This window comes from Genypterus blacodes, unplaced genomic scaffold, assembly GCF_046128005.1.
Source record: "Genypterus blacodes isolate CSIRO-AG114 ecotype Tasmania unplaced genomic scaffold, CSIRO-AGI_Gbla_v1 ptg000111l_1, whole genome shotgun sequence".
Classification (NCBI taxonomy): domain Eukaryota; kingdom Metazoa; phylum Chordata; class Actinopteri; order Ophidiiformes; family Ophidiidae; genus Genypterus; species Genypterus blacodes.
In genome coordinates this window covers 257,642-271,471 of record NW_027466915.1, presented here as the reverse complement: position 1 = coordinate 271,471, position 13,830 = coordinate 257,642, and the positions used below count along the sequence as shown (strand labels likewise).

The 13,830-nt window shown below is 40.1% G+C and overlaps 4 protein-coding genes across 4 annotated transcripts; all 4 read right to left on the bottom strand.

Moving 5' to 3' along the window:
- LOC143009345 (gamma-crystallin M2-like) lies at positions 1 to 740 on the bottom strand. The gene is made up of 3 exons (XM_076161444.1): positions 708 to 740; positions 369 to 611; positions 1 to 279 (listed from the first exon to the last, which is right to left on the bottom strand). The coding sequence occupies exons 1-3, from the start codon at positions 738 to 740 to the stop codon at positions 1 to 3; spliced, it is 555 nt and encodes a 184-aa protein (XP_076017559.1).
- Positions 741 to 4,440: 3,700 nt separating this feature from the next.
- LOC143009354 (gamma-crystallin M2-like) lies at positions 4,441 to 5,180 on the bottom strand. The gene is made up of 3 exons (XM_076161455.1): positions 5,148 to 5,180; positions 4,809 to 5,051; positions 4,441 to 4,719 (listed from the first exon to the last, which is right to left on the bottom strand). Exons 1-3 carry the CDS (start codon positions 5,178 to 5,180, stop codon positions 4,441 to 4,443), a joined length of 555 nt encoding a protein of 184 aa, XP_076017570.1.
- A 2,648-nt stretch (positions 5,181 to 7,828) lies between these two features.
- Positions 7,829 to 8,568, bottom strand: LOC143009355 (gamma-crystallin M2-like). The gene is made up of 3 exons (XM_076161456.1): positions 8,536 to 8,568; positions 8,197 to 8,439; positions 7,829 to 8,107 (listed from the first exon to the last, which is right to left on the bottom strand). Exons 1-3 carry the CDS (start codon positions 8,566 to 8,568, stop codon positions 7,829 to 7,831), a joined length of 555 nt encoding a protein of 184 aa, XP_076017571.1.
- A 3,443-nt stretch (positions 8,569 to 12,011) lies between these two features.
- On the bottom strand, positions 12,012 to 12,753 carry LOC143009348 (gamma-crystallin M2-like). Its single transcript, XM_076161448.1, has 3 exons — positions 12,721 to 12,753; positions 12,380 to 12,622; positions 12,012 to 12,290 (listed from the first exon to the last, which is right to left on the bottom strand). The coding sequence occupies exons 1-3, from the start codon at positions 12,751 to 12,753 to the stop codon at positions 12,012 to 12,014; spliced, it is 555 nt and encodes a 184-aa protein (XP_076017563.1).
- Between the last annotated feature and the right edge of the window lie 1,077 nt (positions 12,754 to 13,830).

Here is a 13,830-nt window from a genome sequence, read left to right as displayed (position 1 = left end):
TTAGTTGCAAGAGTCCATGATGCGCCTCATGCTCATGAACCTCGTGCCACTCATGCCAAAGTTCTGGAAGTTCCTGTACTCTCCGGGCCTCATGTACATCATCCTGCCTCTGTAGTTGGGCTGCTCATACATCAGCCAGTGACCCTCCATCACATTGCAGGACATGCAGTTAGACATGCGGTAGCGGTCCATGGTGTTGTCACAGTCGTCCATCATCTCATGCATCTGACCTCCAAAATTCTCCCTCTCATAGATCTTCATCCTGTAGGATCCTCTGTGCTGTAACATTCAACACATTCAAAATGAAACACAAATTTTTACAGGTCTGGAGTTGCTTTTAAGCATCTGTGAAGTCCTAGAGTGCTTACCATGGGGATCATGCGGCAGGACCTGATGCAGTCTCTCATTCCCATCATGCTCATGTAGTCGGCATACTCTCCCCTCCTCATGAAATACTGGTTTCCCATGTAGTTGGTGCGGTCGTACACCATGAAGCAGCCACTCTCCACCCTGCAGGAGTGGCACCTGTTCAGGTAGGAGGACATGTCAGAGCAGTCGCTCATGCACTCATAGGAGCGACCCTGGAAGTTCTTCTCCTCGTAGAAGGTGATCTGAAAAAAGGAAGTATAATAGTTACACATGTTTAGATAAAAGACTGGGATGACAACATTGGTGTCATGTTTTTCTGATTCTTATTTTAGAAGCACCTTGCCCATCATGTTCATGCCAGTGTTGCTCATGTTGACTGATGTCTTGCTCCTGTGCTGCCTACCTACCTGTTTCAAACCTGTCCTTTTATACCTGACCTATGTAAAGAGCCAATTGTCCCTTTGAGAAAAGCCCTTATTTAGCAAATGACGATTGAGGCCTATAGAATGCAGAGGTTACTGGGTAACCCCAGTGTTTAGAGATCACCGATCAATGCAATCACTTTCTCTCTGGTGCTTTGACTCATAATCCACCTATGCACAACCAGAACTTTGACCACATCTGGAAGTGGCCCAAATCCAATAAGAAATAATATTTCAGTTGTTCTGTGTCATATTGAGGCCTGAATTAGATCCAGTCCGATATTTGATCAATTAGGCACAAAAAATATCTGTACATGACTTTCATAATACAGATGTTGTTGTTAAAGCAAATTTTCTATCACATTTCATAAAGCCAGGCCTATTGAACCATTATTAATTGTTGTATTTTAGTTTGACAATGTCTGATGCTGGAATTTTCCTTAAATCCCTTCAGGAGCGAACTAACGATAAGAAGAAAGTCTTCCAGTTCGCTGCAGGTATATGTCTCTCAGTTTGTGACACTGTGGTAAACAATCCTGTCACAGACTCTGTCTAATTTGGAAATAATTTCAGAGATACAGTTCGGGGTTTGTCAGGATAGGACAGCACAGCAGCCCACACATTGCACAAGCAGTAAAATGGGAGCAATTGATTGGAGTAAATGACTTTACTCAGGATTCGAGGGTTTTTACTGATGTATGGTGGGAAAGTATAACTAAACAGCGTCGTAAGGAGGTTGAGTTTTCTGTGGTTGACTATAGGTTTGGGAAAATGGATATGTTTGGCTACAGTTGGGTTCAGATTGAAAACATGGTCCCTCAAGCACTCTTGATTTACAGTGTTAGGTCAGCCTCAATCTGTTTTAAACAGAAGCTCTGATAATCAAGCCCTCTGAATGCTTTGTAGTTTTCTGTAATGTTTGGCCTTGGTGATCTTCAACCCCCTCTCAGCGAAGCTACAGGCTCCTGAGGCAGCAGCAGACAATAAGCCAGAAAATCAACAGGAAAGTGACATCACCAGCTGTGAGGCCTCCATCCACACTCCATCGCACGTCACAAGGGCAAGTTTCAGTCTTCTGTTTGTCGTGGCAACAGCATCTACCCCATCACCCAATCAGCATCCAGGCCAGAGCTGAGAAGAGGAAGTGTTGCTAGTCCCTCCAGAAGTCCAACGTCATCAATTCCATCCAAACACAGGCTGGAGCATACTCCAAACAGGTCTCAAAATGATTTCAGTTCAATTCAACTTCATTTATTAGCACCAAATTACAACAATTGTAATCTCGAGGCACTTAACAAACAGAGCATCTAAAGAATCCCAACATTCCCACATGAGCAAGTATAGCTGCAAGGAAAAACTCTCCTTTAATGGGGAAACCTCAGAACCGGGCTCTAGGTGGGCGGCCATCTGCCTTGACCGGTTGTTGTTTAGAGAGATTGAGAGAGCAGAGAGAGAAAGTTAATACCAATAGCAGGACAGGGTCTTCATTTCTACAGGACAGGCTTCCACAACAACCTGTGAGATGAGAGAACACAGAAAAAGTCTGGGGAAGAAGTAGAGTTAGTGGAATGCAGTGGTAAAGCAATACATGAATATGCATAAATAGAGAGGGAAGGAGGAGAGTGGAGCTAAGTGCACTCAGAAACTCTACAAGAGCCTCCAATGCTATACATGCTTGCTGTAGGTCATTTTCTTAGTGTATTTAATAGCCAATATTAATTAATAAACTGAAATAAGTGGAAGGTAATTGAAAATGTATTGTAAACATAATAGAATAAAACAATCTGAAATTTTCTTTTCTGCTAATTTGACTAAATAGCTCAATTGTACTGAATTTATCATTACACATGGCTGTATGTGCAACACAATGTAAGTAACATGAACAGCTCAGTGTGCCATTGATATGACTATGGTTTGTAGCATTTGAAACAACAACCACATAGGATAGTCTAATGTAACTACTGCATTAGATATAAACCATTCAGCTATGTAAGATATTAATACTTGTTCCACTTAAAACCACAATAAAGTATTATTTCACATCACTATCAAATTATATTTTTTTGGCATTGTTACTATACATCAGTGGTTCTCAAAGTGAGGGGCGCGACCCCTGGGGTGGCGCAGAGCTACTCCAGTGGGGGGCACGGGACTGGAAAAGAAGCGATATGAATAAGTAGCGTTCCAGGAAAAAGAATGAGGCGTACGTCTCTGCTGTAGGAGAATGAGCGTCCAGAGCCCCCCCCACCATCAGACCGATCAGCAGTCCTGTATTGTTTTAACAACCTTTGTATCCCCGCCCATGAAACATGATATATTAGGATTATCAACATGTCGAACGTGTTTCTGTTTGTAGGCACTTGAATTTGATTTTGTAACTGTGCATGTTTAAAGTAATTTCTGGAACGCTGCTAACGTAACGTCACATCATGCGTTATTATTCATGCATTTTATATTTTCTGTTGACTTTAACAGCCATGCATGAGTGAGCTGAATGCCGATCTATGTTCTTACTCAGGACACACAGAGACCTGTGGCCTAAAAGAGAGAGAAGGGGTGAAAGGAAGAGGGAGGGGGAGAGAGTGTGTGGCTTTGTGCTTGGGTGTTGTAATGGAGATATCACTCAGATTGCAAGTTACAGTTATTCTTGTGTTACTCAAATTGCAGAAGTTTTACTGCAAGATGATTTTATGGTGGGCTGCTAAACTTGAGGTTGCACAATTATTCCTTCTGAAAAGGATTTGAATATTACATTGACCCATTTATTTTTGTTGTTGGATTGCTAATTGCAGAATGCACTCCATCACATGTTGGATTTGGAGATTATCAGTGTAGGTAATATCACCTTATCAAATATTGCTATCAAATAAAATAATAATAATAATAATAACTTTAATAAAATTAATGTTCTTGGGGAACCACTCTTCATTAAAAGGAGAAAAGATAGTGGATAATTGATCGAAGCCTCAAGGATTCACCATAAATATTGACTATTTTAATTATCAATTAAAATCATCAAATTGATTCATTAATTAATCAAATGGAAACAAATACGTTTTCATGTTTTTTATTGTGTATTGTTGGTATTTGCCAATTTCCTATACTGCCGCGTTCATAATTTTGTGGGTATGTACCTTTAAATTGATTGGGATATTGAGTTTTTCATGTCATGGCTCCAGCTAAGTGTGAGACATTATTTCAATAGTCTTTCGAAATGTATTTTTCATTTTAAATAATTTAATTGATTACCCTTTTATTTTTCAATTCGCCAACAAACTACAACAGCATGACAAAACTGCTGAGCATGTTAATGAATGTTTTAATAGCAGAGACATTATATAATAAGTAAGTCAGCGGATTGTTCCTTCATCTGTGCTTTCCTTAGTTTGAATCTGGTTTACGTTTTGTGTGGATGTCCTCTAGGGGCTCCAGTGTCTTCCAAAAACTCGTATTAGGTGACATTGTGTATACGTGTGACTCTGACTTTAATGGTTTCGTCTGCGTATACTGTGTATAATGTGTTGCCTTGTTATAGACTAGCTGCTTTTCCTTGTTTTACAACTTTTTGTTAATTCAAACAGACAAAAATGATTGAAGGGATTTTTTTATTCAGCAGAATTCACGATTTTACTGAATATTTCATTAACATTTAGTAGCAAGAGTCCATGATGCGCCTCATGCTCATGAACCTTGTGCCACTCATGCCAAAGTTCTGGAAGTTCCTGTACTCTCCGGGCCTCATGTACATCATCCTGCCTCTGTAGTTGGGCTGCTCATACATCAGCCAGTGACCCTCCATCACATTACAGGACATGCAGTTAGACATGCGGTAGCGGTCCATGGTGTTGTCACAGTCGTCCATCATCTCATGCATCTGACCTCCAAAATTCTCCCTCTCATAGATCTTCATCCTGTAGGATCCTCTGTGCTGTAACATTCAACACATTCAAAATGAAACACAAGTTTTTACAGGTCTGGAGTTGCTTTTAAGCATCTGTGAAGTCCTACAGTGCTTACCATGGGGATCATGCGGCAGGACTTGATGCAGTCTCTCATTCCCATCATGCTCATGTAGTCGGCATACTCTCCCCTCCTCATGAAATACTGGTTTCCCATGTAGTTGGAGCGGTCGTACACCATGAAGCAGCCACTCTCCACCCTGCAGGAGTGGCACCTGTTCAGGTAGGAGGACATGTCAGAGCAGTCGCTCATGCACTCATAGGAGCGACCCTGGAAGTTCTTCTCCTCGTAGAAGGTGATCTGAAAAAAAGAAGTATAATAGTTACACATGTTTAGACAAAAGACTGGGATGACAATATTGATGTCATGTTTTTCTGATTCTTATTTTAGAAGCACCTTGCCCATCATGTTCATGCCAGTGTTGCTCATGTTGACTGATGTCTTGCTCCTGTGCTGCCTACCTACCTGTTTCAAACCTGTCCTTTTATACCTGACCATTGTAAAGAGCCAATTGTCCCTCTGAGAAAAGCCCTTATTTAGCACATGACTATTGAGGCCTATAGAATGCAGAGGTTACTGGGTAACCCCAGTGTTTAGAGATCAATGCAATCACTTTCTCTCTGGTGCTTTGACTCATAATCCACCTATGCACAACCAGAACTTTGACCACATCTGGAAGTGGCCCAAATCCAATAAGAAATAATATTTCAGTAGTTCTGTGTCATATTGAGGCCTGAATCTGATCCAGTCCGATATTTGATCAATTATGCTCAAAAAAAACCTCTGAACCGGGCTCTAGGTGGGCAGCCATCTGCCTTGACCGTTTGTGGTTTAGAGAGATTGAGAGAGCAGAGAGAGAAAGTTAATACCAATAGCAGGACAGGGTCTTCATTTCTACAGGACAGGCTTCCACAACAACCTGTGAGAAGGGAGAACACAGAAAAAGTCTGGGGAAGAAGTAGAGTTAGTGGAATGCAGTGGTAATGCAATACATGGATATGCATAAATAGAGAGGGAAGGAGGAGAGAGGAGCTCAGTGGACTCAGAAACTCTACAAGAGCCTCCAAAGCTATACATGCTTGCTGTAGGTCATTTTCTAGTGTATTAAATAGCCAATATTAATTAATAGAATGTAATACTACATAATTGAAAATGTATTGTAAACATAATAGAATAAAACAATCCGACATTTTCTTTTCTGCTAATTTGACTTAATAGCTAAATTGTACTGAATTTATCAATACACATGGCTGTATGCGCAACACAATGTAAGTAACATGAACAGCTCAGTGGGCCATTTATATGACTATGGTTTGTAGTATGAAACAACAACCACATAGGATAGTCTAATGTAACTACTGCATTAGATATAAACCATTCAGCTATGTAAGATATTAATACTTGTTCCACTTGAAACCACAATAAAGTATTATTTCACATCACTATCAAATTATATTTTTTTGGCATTGTTACTATAGATCAGTGGTTCTCAAAGTGGGGGGCGTGACCCCTAGGAGGGGCGCAGAGCTACTCCAGCGGGGGCGCGGGACCGGAAAAGGAGCGATATGAATAAGTACCGTTCCAGGGAAATAAATGAGGCGTACGTCTCTGCGACTGCAGGAGAAAGAGCGTCCAGAGCGCCCCCCGTCAGACCGATCAGCAGTCCCGTATTGTTTTAACAACCTTTGTATCCCTGCCCATGAAACATGATATATAAGGATTATTAACACGTGGAAGGTGTTTCTGTTTGTAGGCACTTGAATTTTATTTTGTAACTATGCATGTTTAAAGTCATTTCTGTACCGCTGCTAACGTTACGTCACATCATGCGTTATTATTCATGTATTTTATATTTTCTGTTGACTTTAACAGCCATGCATGAGTGAGCTGAATGCCGATCTATGTTCTTACTCAGGACACACAGAGACCTGTGGCCTAAAAGAGAGAGAACAGGTGAAAGGAAGAGGGAGGGGGAGAGAGTGTGTGGCTTTGTGCTTGGGTGTTGTAATGGAGATATCATTCAGATTGAAAGTTACAGTTATTCTTGTGTTACTCAAATTGGAGAAATTTTACTGTAAGATGATTTTTTGGTGGGCTGCTAAACTTGAGGTTGCACAATTATTCCTTCTGAAAGTTATTTGAATATTACATTGTCCCATTTATTTTTGTTGTTAGATTGCTAATTGTAGAATGCACTCCATCACCTTTACTTGAATTGAAAAAGCAATATGTTGGATTTGGAGATTATCAGTGTAGGTAATATCACTTTTATCAAATATTGCTATCAAATAAAATAATAATAATAATAATAATAACTCTAATAAAATTCTTCTTCTTGGGGAACCACTCTTTATTAAATGGAGAAAAGATAGTGGATAATTGATCGAAGCCTCAAGGATTCACCATACATTTTGACGATCTTAATTATCAATTAAAATCATCAAATTGATTAATTGATAAATAAAATGGAAACAAACACGTTTTCATGTTTTCTATTGTGTATTGTTGGTATTTGCCAATTTCCTATACTGCCGTGTTCATAATTTTGTGGGTATGTACCTTTAAATTGATTGGGATATTGAGTTTTTCATGTCATGGCTCCAGGTAAGTGTGAGACATTATTTCAATAGTCTTTTAAAATATATTATTCTTTTTAAATCATTTAATTGATAACCCTTTTCTTTTTCATTTCGCCAACAAACTACAACAGCATGACAAAACTGCTGAGCATGTTAATGAATGTTTTAATAGCAGAGAAATTATATAATAAGTAAGTCAGTGGATTGTTCCTTCATCTGTGCTTTCCTTGGTTTGAATCTGGTTTACGTCTTTATGTGTGGATGTCCTCTAGGGGCTCCAGTGTCTTCCAAAAACTCGTATTAGGTGACATTGTGTATACGTGTGACTCTGACTCTAATGGTTTTGTCTGCGTATACTGTGTATAATGTGTTGCCTTGTTATAGACTAGCTGCTTTTCCTTGTTGTAGAACTTTGTGTTAATTCAAACAAACAAAAATGATTGAAGGGATTTTTTTATTTAGCAGAATTCACGATTTTACTGAATATTTCATTAACATTTAGTAGCAAGAGTCCATGATGCGCCTCATGCTCATGAACCTTGTGCCACTCATGCCAAAGTTCTGGAAGTTCCTGTACTCTCCGGGCCTCATGTACATCATCCTGCCTCTGTAGTTGGGCTGCTCATACATCAGCCAGTGACCCTCCATCACATTGCAGGACATGCAGTTAGACATGCGGTAGCGGTCCATGGTGTTGTCACAGTCGTCCATCATCTCATGCATCTGACCTCCAAAATTCTCCCTCTCATAGATCTTCATCCTGTAGGATCCTCTGTGCTGTAACATTCAACACATTCAAAATGAAACACAAGTTTTTACAGGTCTGGAGTTGCTTTTAAGCATCTGTGAAGTCCTACAGTGCTTACCATGGGGATCATGCGGCAGGACTTGATGCAGTCTCTCATTCCCATCATGCTCATGTAGTCGGCATACTCTCCCCTCCTCATGAAATACTGGTTTCCCATGTAGTTGGAGCGGTCGTACACCATGAAGCAGCCACTCTCCACCCTGCAGGAGTGGCACCTGTTCAGGTAGGAGGACATGTCAGAGCAGTCGCTCATGCACTCATAGGAGCGACCCTGGAAGTTCTTCTCCTCGTAGAAGGTGATCTGAAAAAAAGAAGTATAATAGTTACACATGTTTAGATAAAAGACTGGGATGACAATATTGATGTCATGTTTTTCTGATTCTTATTTTAGAAGCACCTTGCCCATCATGTTCATGCCAGTGTTGCTCATGTTGACTGATGTCTTGCTCCTGTGCTGCCTACCTACCTGTTTCAAACCTGTCCTTTTATACCTGACCATTGTAAAGAGCCAATTGTCCCTCTGAAAAAAGCCCTTATTTAGCACATGACTATTGAGGCCTATAGAATGCAGAGGTTACTGGGTAACCCCAGTGTTTAGAGATCAATGCAATCACTTTCTCTCTGATGCTTTGACTCATAATCCACCTATGCACAATCAGAACTATGACCACATCTGGAAGTGGCCCAAATCCAATAAGAAATAATATTTCAGTAGTTCTGTGTCATATTGTGGCCTGAATCTGATCCAGTCTGATATTTGATCAATTATGCACAAAACAAACCTCTGAACCGGGCTCTAGGTGGGCGGCCATCTGCCTTGACCGGTTGTTGTTTAGAGAGATTGAGAGAGCAGATAGAGAAAGTTAATACCAATAGCAGGACAGGGTCTTCATTTCTACAGGACAGGCTTCCACAACAACCTGTGAGACGAGAGAACACAGAAAAAGGCTGAGGAAGAAGTAGAGTTAGTGGAATGCAGTGGTAATGCAATACATGAATATGCATAATTAGAGAGGGAAGGAGGAGAGTGGAGCTCAGTGCACTCAGAACTCTACAAGAGCCTCCAATGCTATACATGCTTGCTGTAGGTCATTTTCTTAGTGTATTTAATAGCCAATATTAATTAATAGAATGTAATAAGTGGAAGGTAATTGAAAATGTATTGTAAACATAATAGAATAAAACAATCTGACATTTTCTTTTCAGCTAATTTTACTAAATAGCTCAATTGTACTGAATTTATCATTACACATGGCTGTATGTGCAACACAACGTAAGGAACACGAACAGCTCAGTGTGCCATTTATATGACTATGGTTTGTAGAATTTGAAACAACAACCACATAGGATAGTTTAACCCTCGTAATGTCCTCCCGTGTTACATGCACCTAAGGCCCTCTGCGGTCAAATTGACAACAAAATGGTTTGACTGTAATTTGAAGCATAAAGTATAAATTTCCAATTAATTTTGTGTTACACCTTTAGTCTAACTCCAGTCCAACCCATTACCGCAAAAAAATCCCTTAATGTTAGAATTTAGGGGCAATAGAGCTTGTTTACATGAAAGTAGGTAAAGTAAGGCAGGGATTTGGGCTTCTGCCACACCCAAAAAAATGCACGTTTTTGGGCTTGGCATTGCATGCTGCCCATACCTCCTGTTGTTGTGCCATTTTTAAATAACCATTGCTTGACCACCCACATCAAACATCCAAGATAACAGATGTGTTGGAGAGCAGTAGGGTGTGACTTTTTGCCCCATTACATCACTTTGTGATTTGGCACCATTTTGACCCCAGGAGCAAAGGAGTTAAAAATTCAATTAACACCCAAAATTCAATCAAATGACTTTAAATTTCTTCTAATCATGGAGAGCATAGTATCAAACAACCCCTATAAACGTCAGACCATTTGATGAAAGAAAACACATTTAATCAACTTTTTAGTATTGTATTGTCCTTGGGGTCAATTTGACCCTGGGGACATTACGAGGGCTAATGTAACTACTGCAATAGATATAAACCAATCAGCTATTTAAGATATTAATACTTGTTCCACTTGAAACCACAATAAAGTATTATTTCACATCACTATCAAATTATATTTTTTTGGCATTGTTACTATAGATCAGTGATTCTCAAAGTGGGGGGCGCGACCCCTGGGGGGCGCAGAGCTACTCCAGCGGGGGGCGCGGGACCGGAAAAGAAGCGATATGAATAAGTAGCGTTCCAGGGAAATAGATGAGGCGATACGTCTATGTGGCTGCAGGAGAATGAGCGTCCAGAGCGCCCCCCGTCAGACCGATCAGCAGTCCTGTATTGTTTTAACAACCTTTGTATCCCCGCCCATGAAACATGATATATTAGGATTATTACATTACATTACGATCATTTGGCAGACGCTTTTATCCAAAGCGACTTACATTACATTATATTACCACCCTTCGCAGAGGGGGGAGCAATTGAGGGTTCGGTGCCTTGCTCAGGGGCACTCCGGCAGGGACTCGAACCGGCAACCCTCCGGTTATTAAGCGGAAGCTCTACCCACTCGACTACTGTCTCCCTTATTATTATCAACATGTGGAAGGTGTTTCTGTTTGTAGGCACTTGAATTTGATCTGTACTGTGCATGTTTAAAGTAATAACTGCTAACGTAAAGTTACATCCTGCGTTATTATTCATGCATTTTATATTTTTTGTTGACTTTAACAGCCATGCATGAGTGAACTGAATGCTGATCTATGTTCTTACTCAGGACACACAGAGACCTGTGGCCTACAAGAGAGAGAAGGGGAGAAAGGAAGAGGGAGGGTGTTGTAATGGAGATATCATTCAGATTGCAAGTCTCAGTTATTCTTGTGTTACTCAAATTGCAGAAAATGTACTGTAAGATGATTTTATGGTGGGCTGCTAAACTTGAGGTTGCACAATTATTCCTTCTGAAAGTTATTTGAATATTACATTGTCCCATTTATTTTTGTTGTTGGATTGCTAATTGCAGAATGCACTCCATCACTTTTACTTAAATTTTAAAAGCAATATGTTGGATTTGGAGATTATCAGTGTCACTTTTATCAAATATTGCTATCAAATAATTCAAAAATAGTAATAATAATAACTTTAATAAAATTAATGTTCTTGGGGAACCACTCCTCATTAAAAGGAGAAAAGATAGTGGATAATTGATCGAAGCCTCAAGGATTCACCATAAATTCTGACGATCTCAATAATAAATTGAAATCAAATTGATTAATGAATTAATCAAATGGGAACAAATACATTTTCATGTTTTCTATTGTGTATTGTTGGTATTTGCCAATTTCCTATACTGCCGTGTTCATAATTTTGTGGGTATGTACCTTTAAATTTGTCGGGATATTGAGTTTTTCATGTCATGGCTCCAGGTAAGTGTGAGACATTATTTCAATAATCTTTCGAAATGTATTGTTCTTTTTAAATCATTTAATTGATTACCCTTTTCTTTTTCATTTCGCCAACAAACTACAACAGCATGACAAAACGGCTGAGCATGTTAATGTATGTTTTAATAGCAGAGACATTTAATAATAAGTAAGTCAGTGGATTGTTCCTTCATCTGTGCTTTCCTTGGTTTGAATCTGGTTTACGTCTTAATGTGTGGATGTCCTCTAGGGGCTCCAGTGTCTTCCAAAAACTCGTATTAGGTGACATTGTGTATACGTGTGAGTCTGACTCTAATGGTTTCGTCTGCGTATACTGTGTATAATGTGTTGCCTTGTGATAGCCTAGCTGCTTTTCCTTGTTGTACAACTTTGTGTTAATTCAAACAAACAAAAATGATTGAAGGGATTTTTTTATTCAGCTGAATTCACGATTGTACTGAATATTTCATTAACATTTAGTTGCAAGAGTCCATGATGCGCCTCATGCTCATGAACCTTGTGCCACTCATGCCAAAGTTCTGGAAGTTCCTGTACTCTCCGGGCCTCATGTACATCATCCTGCCTCTGTAGTTGGGCTGCTCATACATCAGCCAGTGACCCTCCATCACATTACAGGACATGCAGTTAGACATGCGGTAGCGGTCCATGGTGTTGTCACAGTCGTCCATCATCTCATGCATCTGACCTCCAAAATTCTCCCTCTCATAGATCTTCATCCTGTAGGATCCTCTGTGCTGTAACATTCAACACATTCAAAATGAAACACAAGTTTTTACAGGTCTGGAGTTGCTTTTAAGCATCTGTGAAGTCCTACAGTGCTTACCATGGGGATCATGCGGCAGGACTTGATGCAGTCTCTCATTCCCATCATGCTCATGTAGTCGGCATACTCTCCCCTCCTCATGAAATACTGGTTTCCCATGTAGTTGGAGCGGTCGTACACCATGAAGCAGCCACTCTCCACCCTGCAGGAGTGGCACCTGTTCAGGTAGGAGGACATGTCAGAGCAGTCGCTCATGCACTCATAGGAGCGACCCTGGAAGTTCTTCTCCTCGTAGAAAGTGATCTGAAAAAAAAAGAATTATAATAGTTACACATGTTTAGACAAAAGACTGGGATGACAATATTGATGTCATGTTTTTCTGATTCTTATTTTAAAAGCACCTTGCCCATCATGTTCATGCCAGTGTTGCTCATGTTGACTGATGTCTTGCTCCTGTGCTGCCTACCTACCTGTTTCAAACCTGTCCTTTTATACCTGACCTATGTAAAGAGCCAATTGTCCCTCTGAGAAAAGCCTTATTTAGCAAATGACTATTGAGGCCTATAGAATGCAGAGGTTACTGGGTAACCCCAGTGTTTAGAGATCACCGATCAATGCAATCACTTTCTCTCTGGTGCTTTGACTCATAATCCACCTATGCACAACCAGAATTATGACCACATCTGGAAGTGGCCCAAATCCAATAAGAAATAATATTTCAGTTGTTCTGTGTCATATTGAGGCCTGAATTAGATCCAGTCCGATATTTGATCAATTAGGCACAAAAAATATCTGTACATGACTTTCATAATACAGATGTTGTTGTTAAAGCAAATTTTGTATCACATTTCATAAAGGCAGGCCTTGATGAACCATTATTAATTGTTGTATTTTAGTTTGACAATGTCTGAATCTGGTATTTTCCTTAAATCCCTTCAGGAGCGAACTGACGATAAGAAGAAAGTCTTCCAGTTGGCTGCAGGTATATGTCTCTCAGTTTGTGACACTGTGGTAAACGATCCTGTCACCGTCTCTGTCTAATTTGGAAATAATTTCAGAGATACAGTTCGGGGTTTGTCAGGATACGACAGCACAGCAGCCCACACATTGCACAAGCAGTAAAATGGGAGCAATTGATTGGAGTAAATGACTTTACTCAGGATTCGAGGGTTTTTACTGATGTATGGTGGGAAAGTATAACTAAACAGCGTCGTAAGGAGGTTGAGTCTTCTGTGGTTGACTATAGGTTTGGGAAAATGGATATGTTTGGCTACAGTTGGGTTCAGATTGAAAACATGGTCCCTCAAGCACTCTTGATTTACAGTGTTAGGTCAGCCTCAATCTGTTTTAAGCTCAAGCTCTGATAATCAAGCCCTCTGAATGCTTTGTAGTTTCCTGTAATGTTTGGCCTAGGTGACCTTCAACCCCCTCTCAGTGAAGCTACAGGCTCCTGAGGCAGCAGCAGACAATAAGCCAGACAATCAACAGGAAAGTGACATCACCAGCTGTGA

Bases quoted from the DNA above. Each gene is read 5' to 3' on its own strand.
- LOC143009355 (XM_076161456.1), bottom strand. From the start codon at position 8,568: ATGAGCAACACTGGCATGAACATGATGGGCAAG. The intron at 8,440-8,535 runs GTGCTTCTAAAA...TCTTTTTTTCAG, and splicing joins GCATGAACATGATGGGCAAG to ATCACCTTCTACGAGGAGAA. The intron at 8,108-8,196 runs GTAAGCACTGTA...TGAATGTTACAG, and splicing joins CCTGCCGCATGATCCCCATG to CACAGAGGATCCTACAGGAT.
- LOC143009354 (XM_076161455.1), bottom strand. From the start codon at position 5,180: ATGAGCAACACTGGCATGAACATGATGGGCAAG. The intron at 5,052-5,147 runs GTGCTTCTAAAA...TCTTTTTTTCAG, and splicing joins GCATGAACATGATGGGCAAG to ATCACCTTCTACGAGGAGAA. The intron at 4,720-4,808 runs GTAAGCACTGTA...TGAATGTTACAG, and splicing joins CCTGCCGCATGATCCCCATG to CACAGAGGATCCTACAGGAT.
- LOC143009345 (XM_076161444.1), bottom strand. From the start codon at position 740: ATGAGCAACACTGGCATGAACATGATGGGCAAG. The intron at 612-707 runs GTGCTTCTAAAA...TCCTTTTTTCAG, and splicing joins GCATGAACATGATGGGCAAG to ATCACCTTCTACGAGGAGAA. The intron at 280-368 runs GTAAGCACTCTA...TGAATGTTACAG, and splicing joins CCTGCCGCATGATCCCCATG to CACAGAGGATCCTACAGGAT.
- LOC143009348 (XM_076161448.1), bottom strand. From the start codon at position 12,753: ATGAGCAACACTGGCATGAACATGATGGGCAAG. The intron at 12,623-12,720 runs GTGCTTTTAAAA...TTTTTTTTTCAG, and splicing joins GCATGAACATGATGGGCAAG to ATCACTTTCTACGAGGAGAA. The intron at 12,291-12,379 runs GTAAGCACTGTA...TGAATGTTACAG, and splicing joins CCTGCCGCATGATCCCCATG to CACAGAGGATCCTACAGGAT.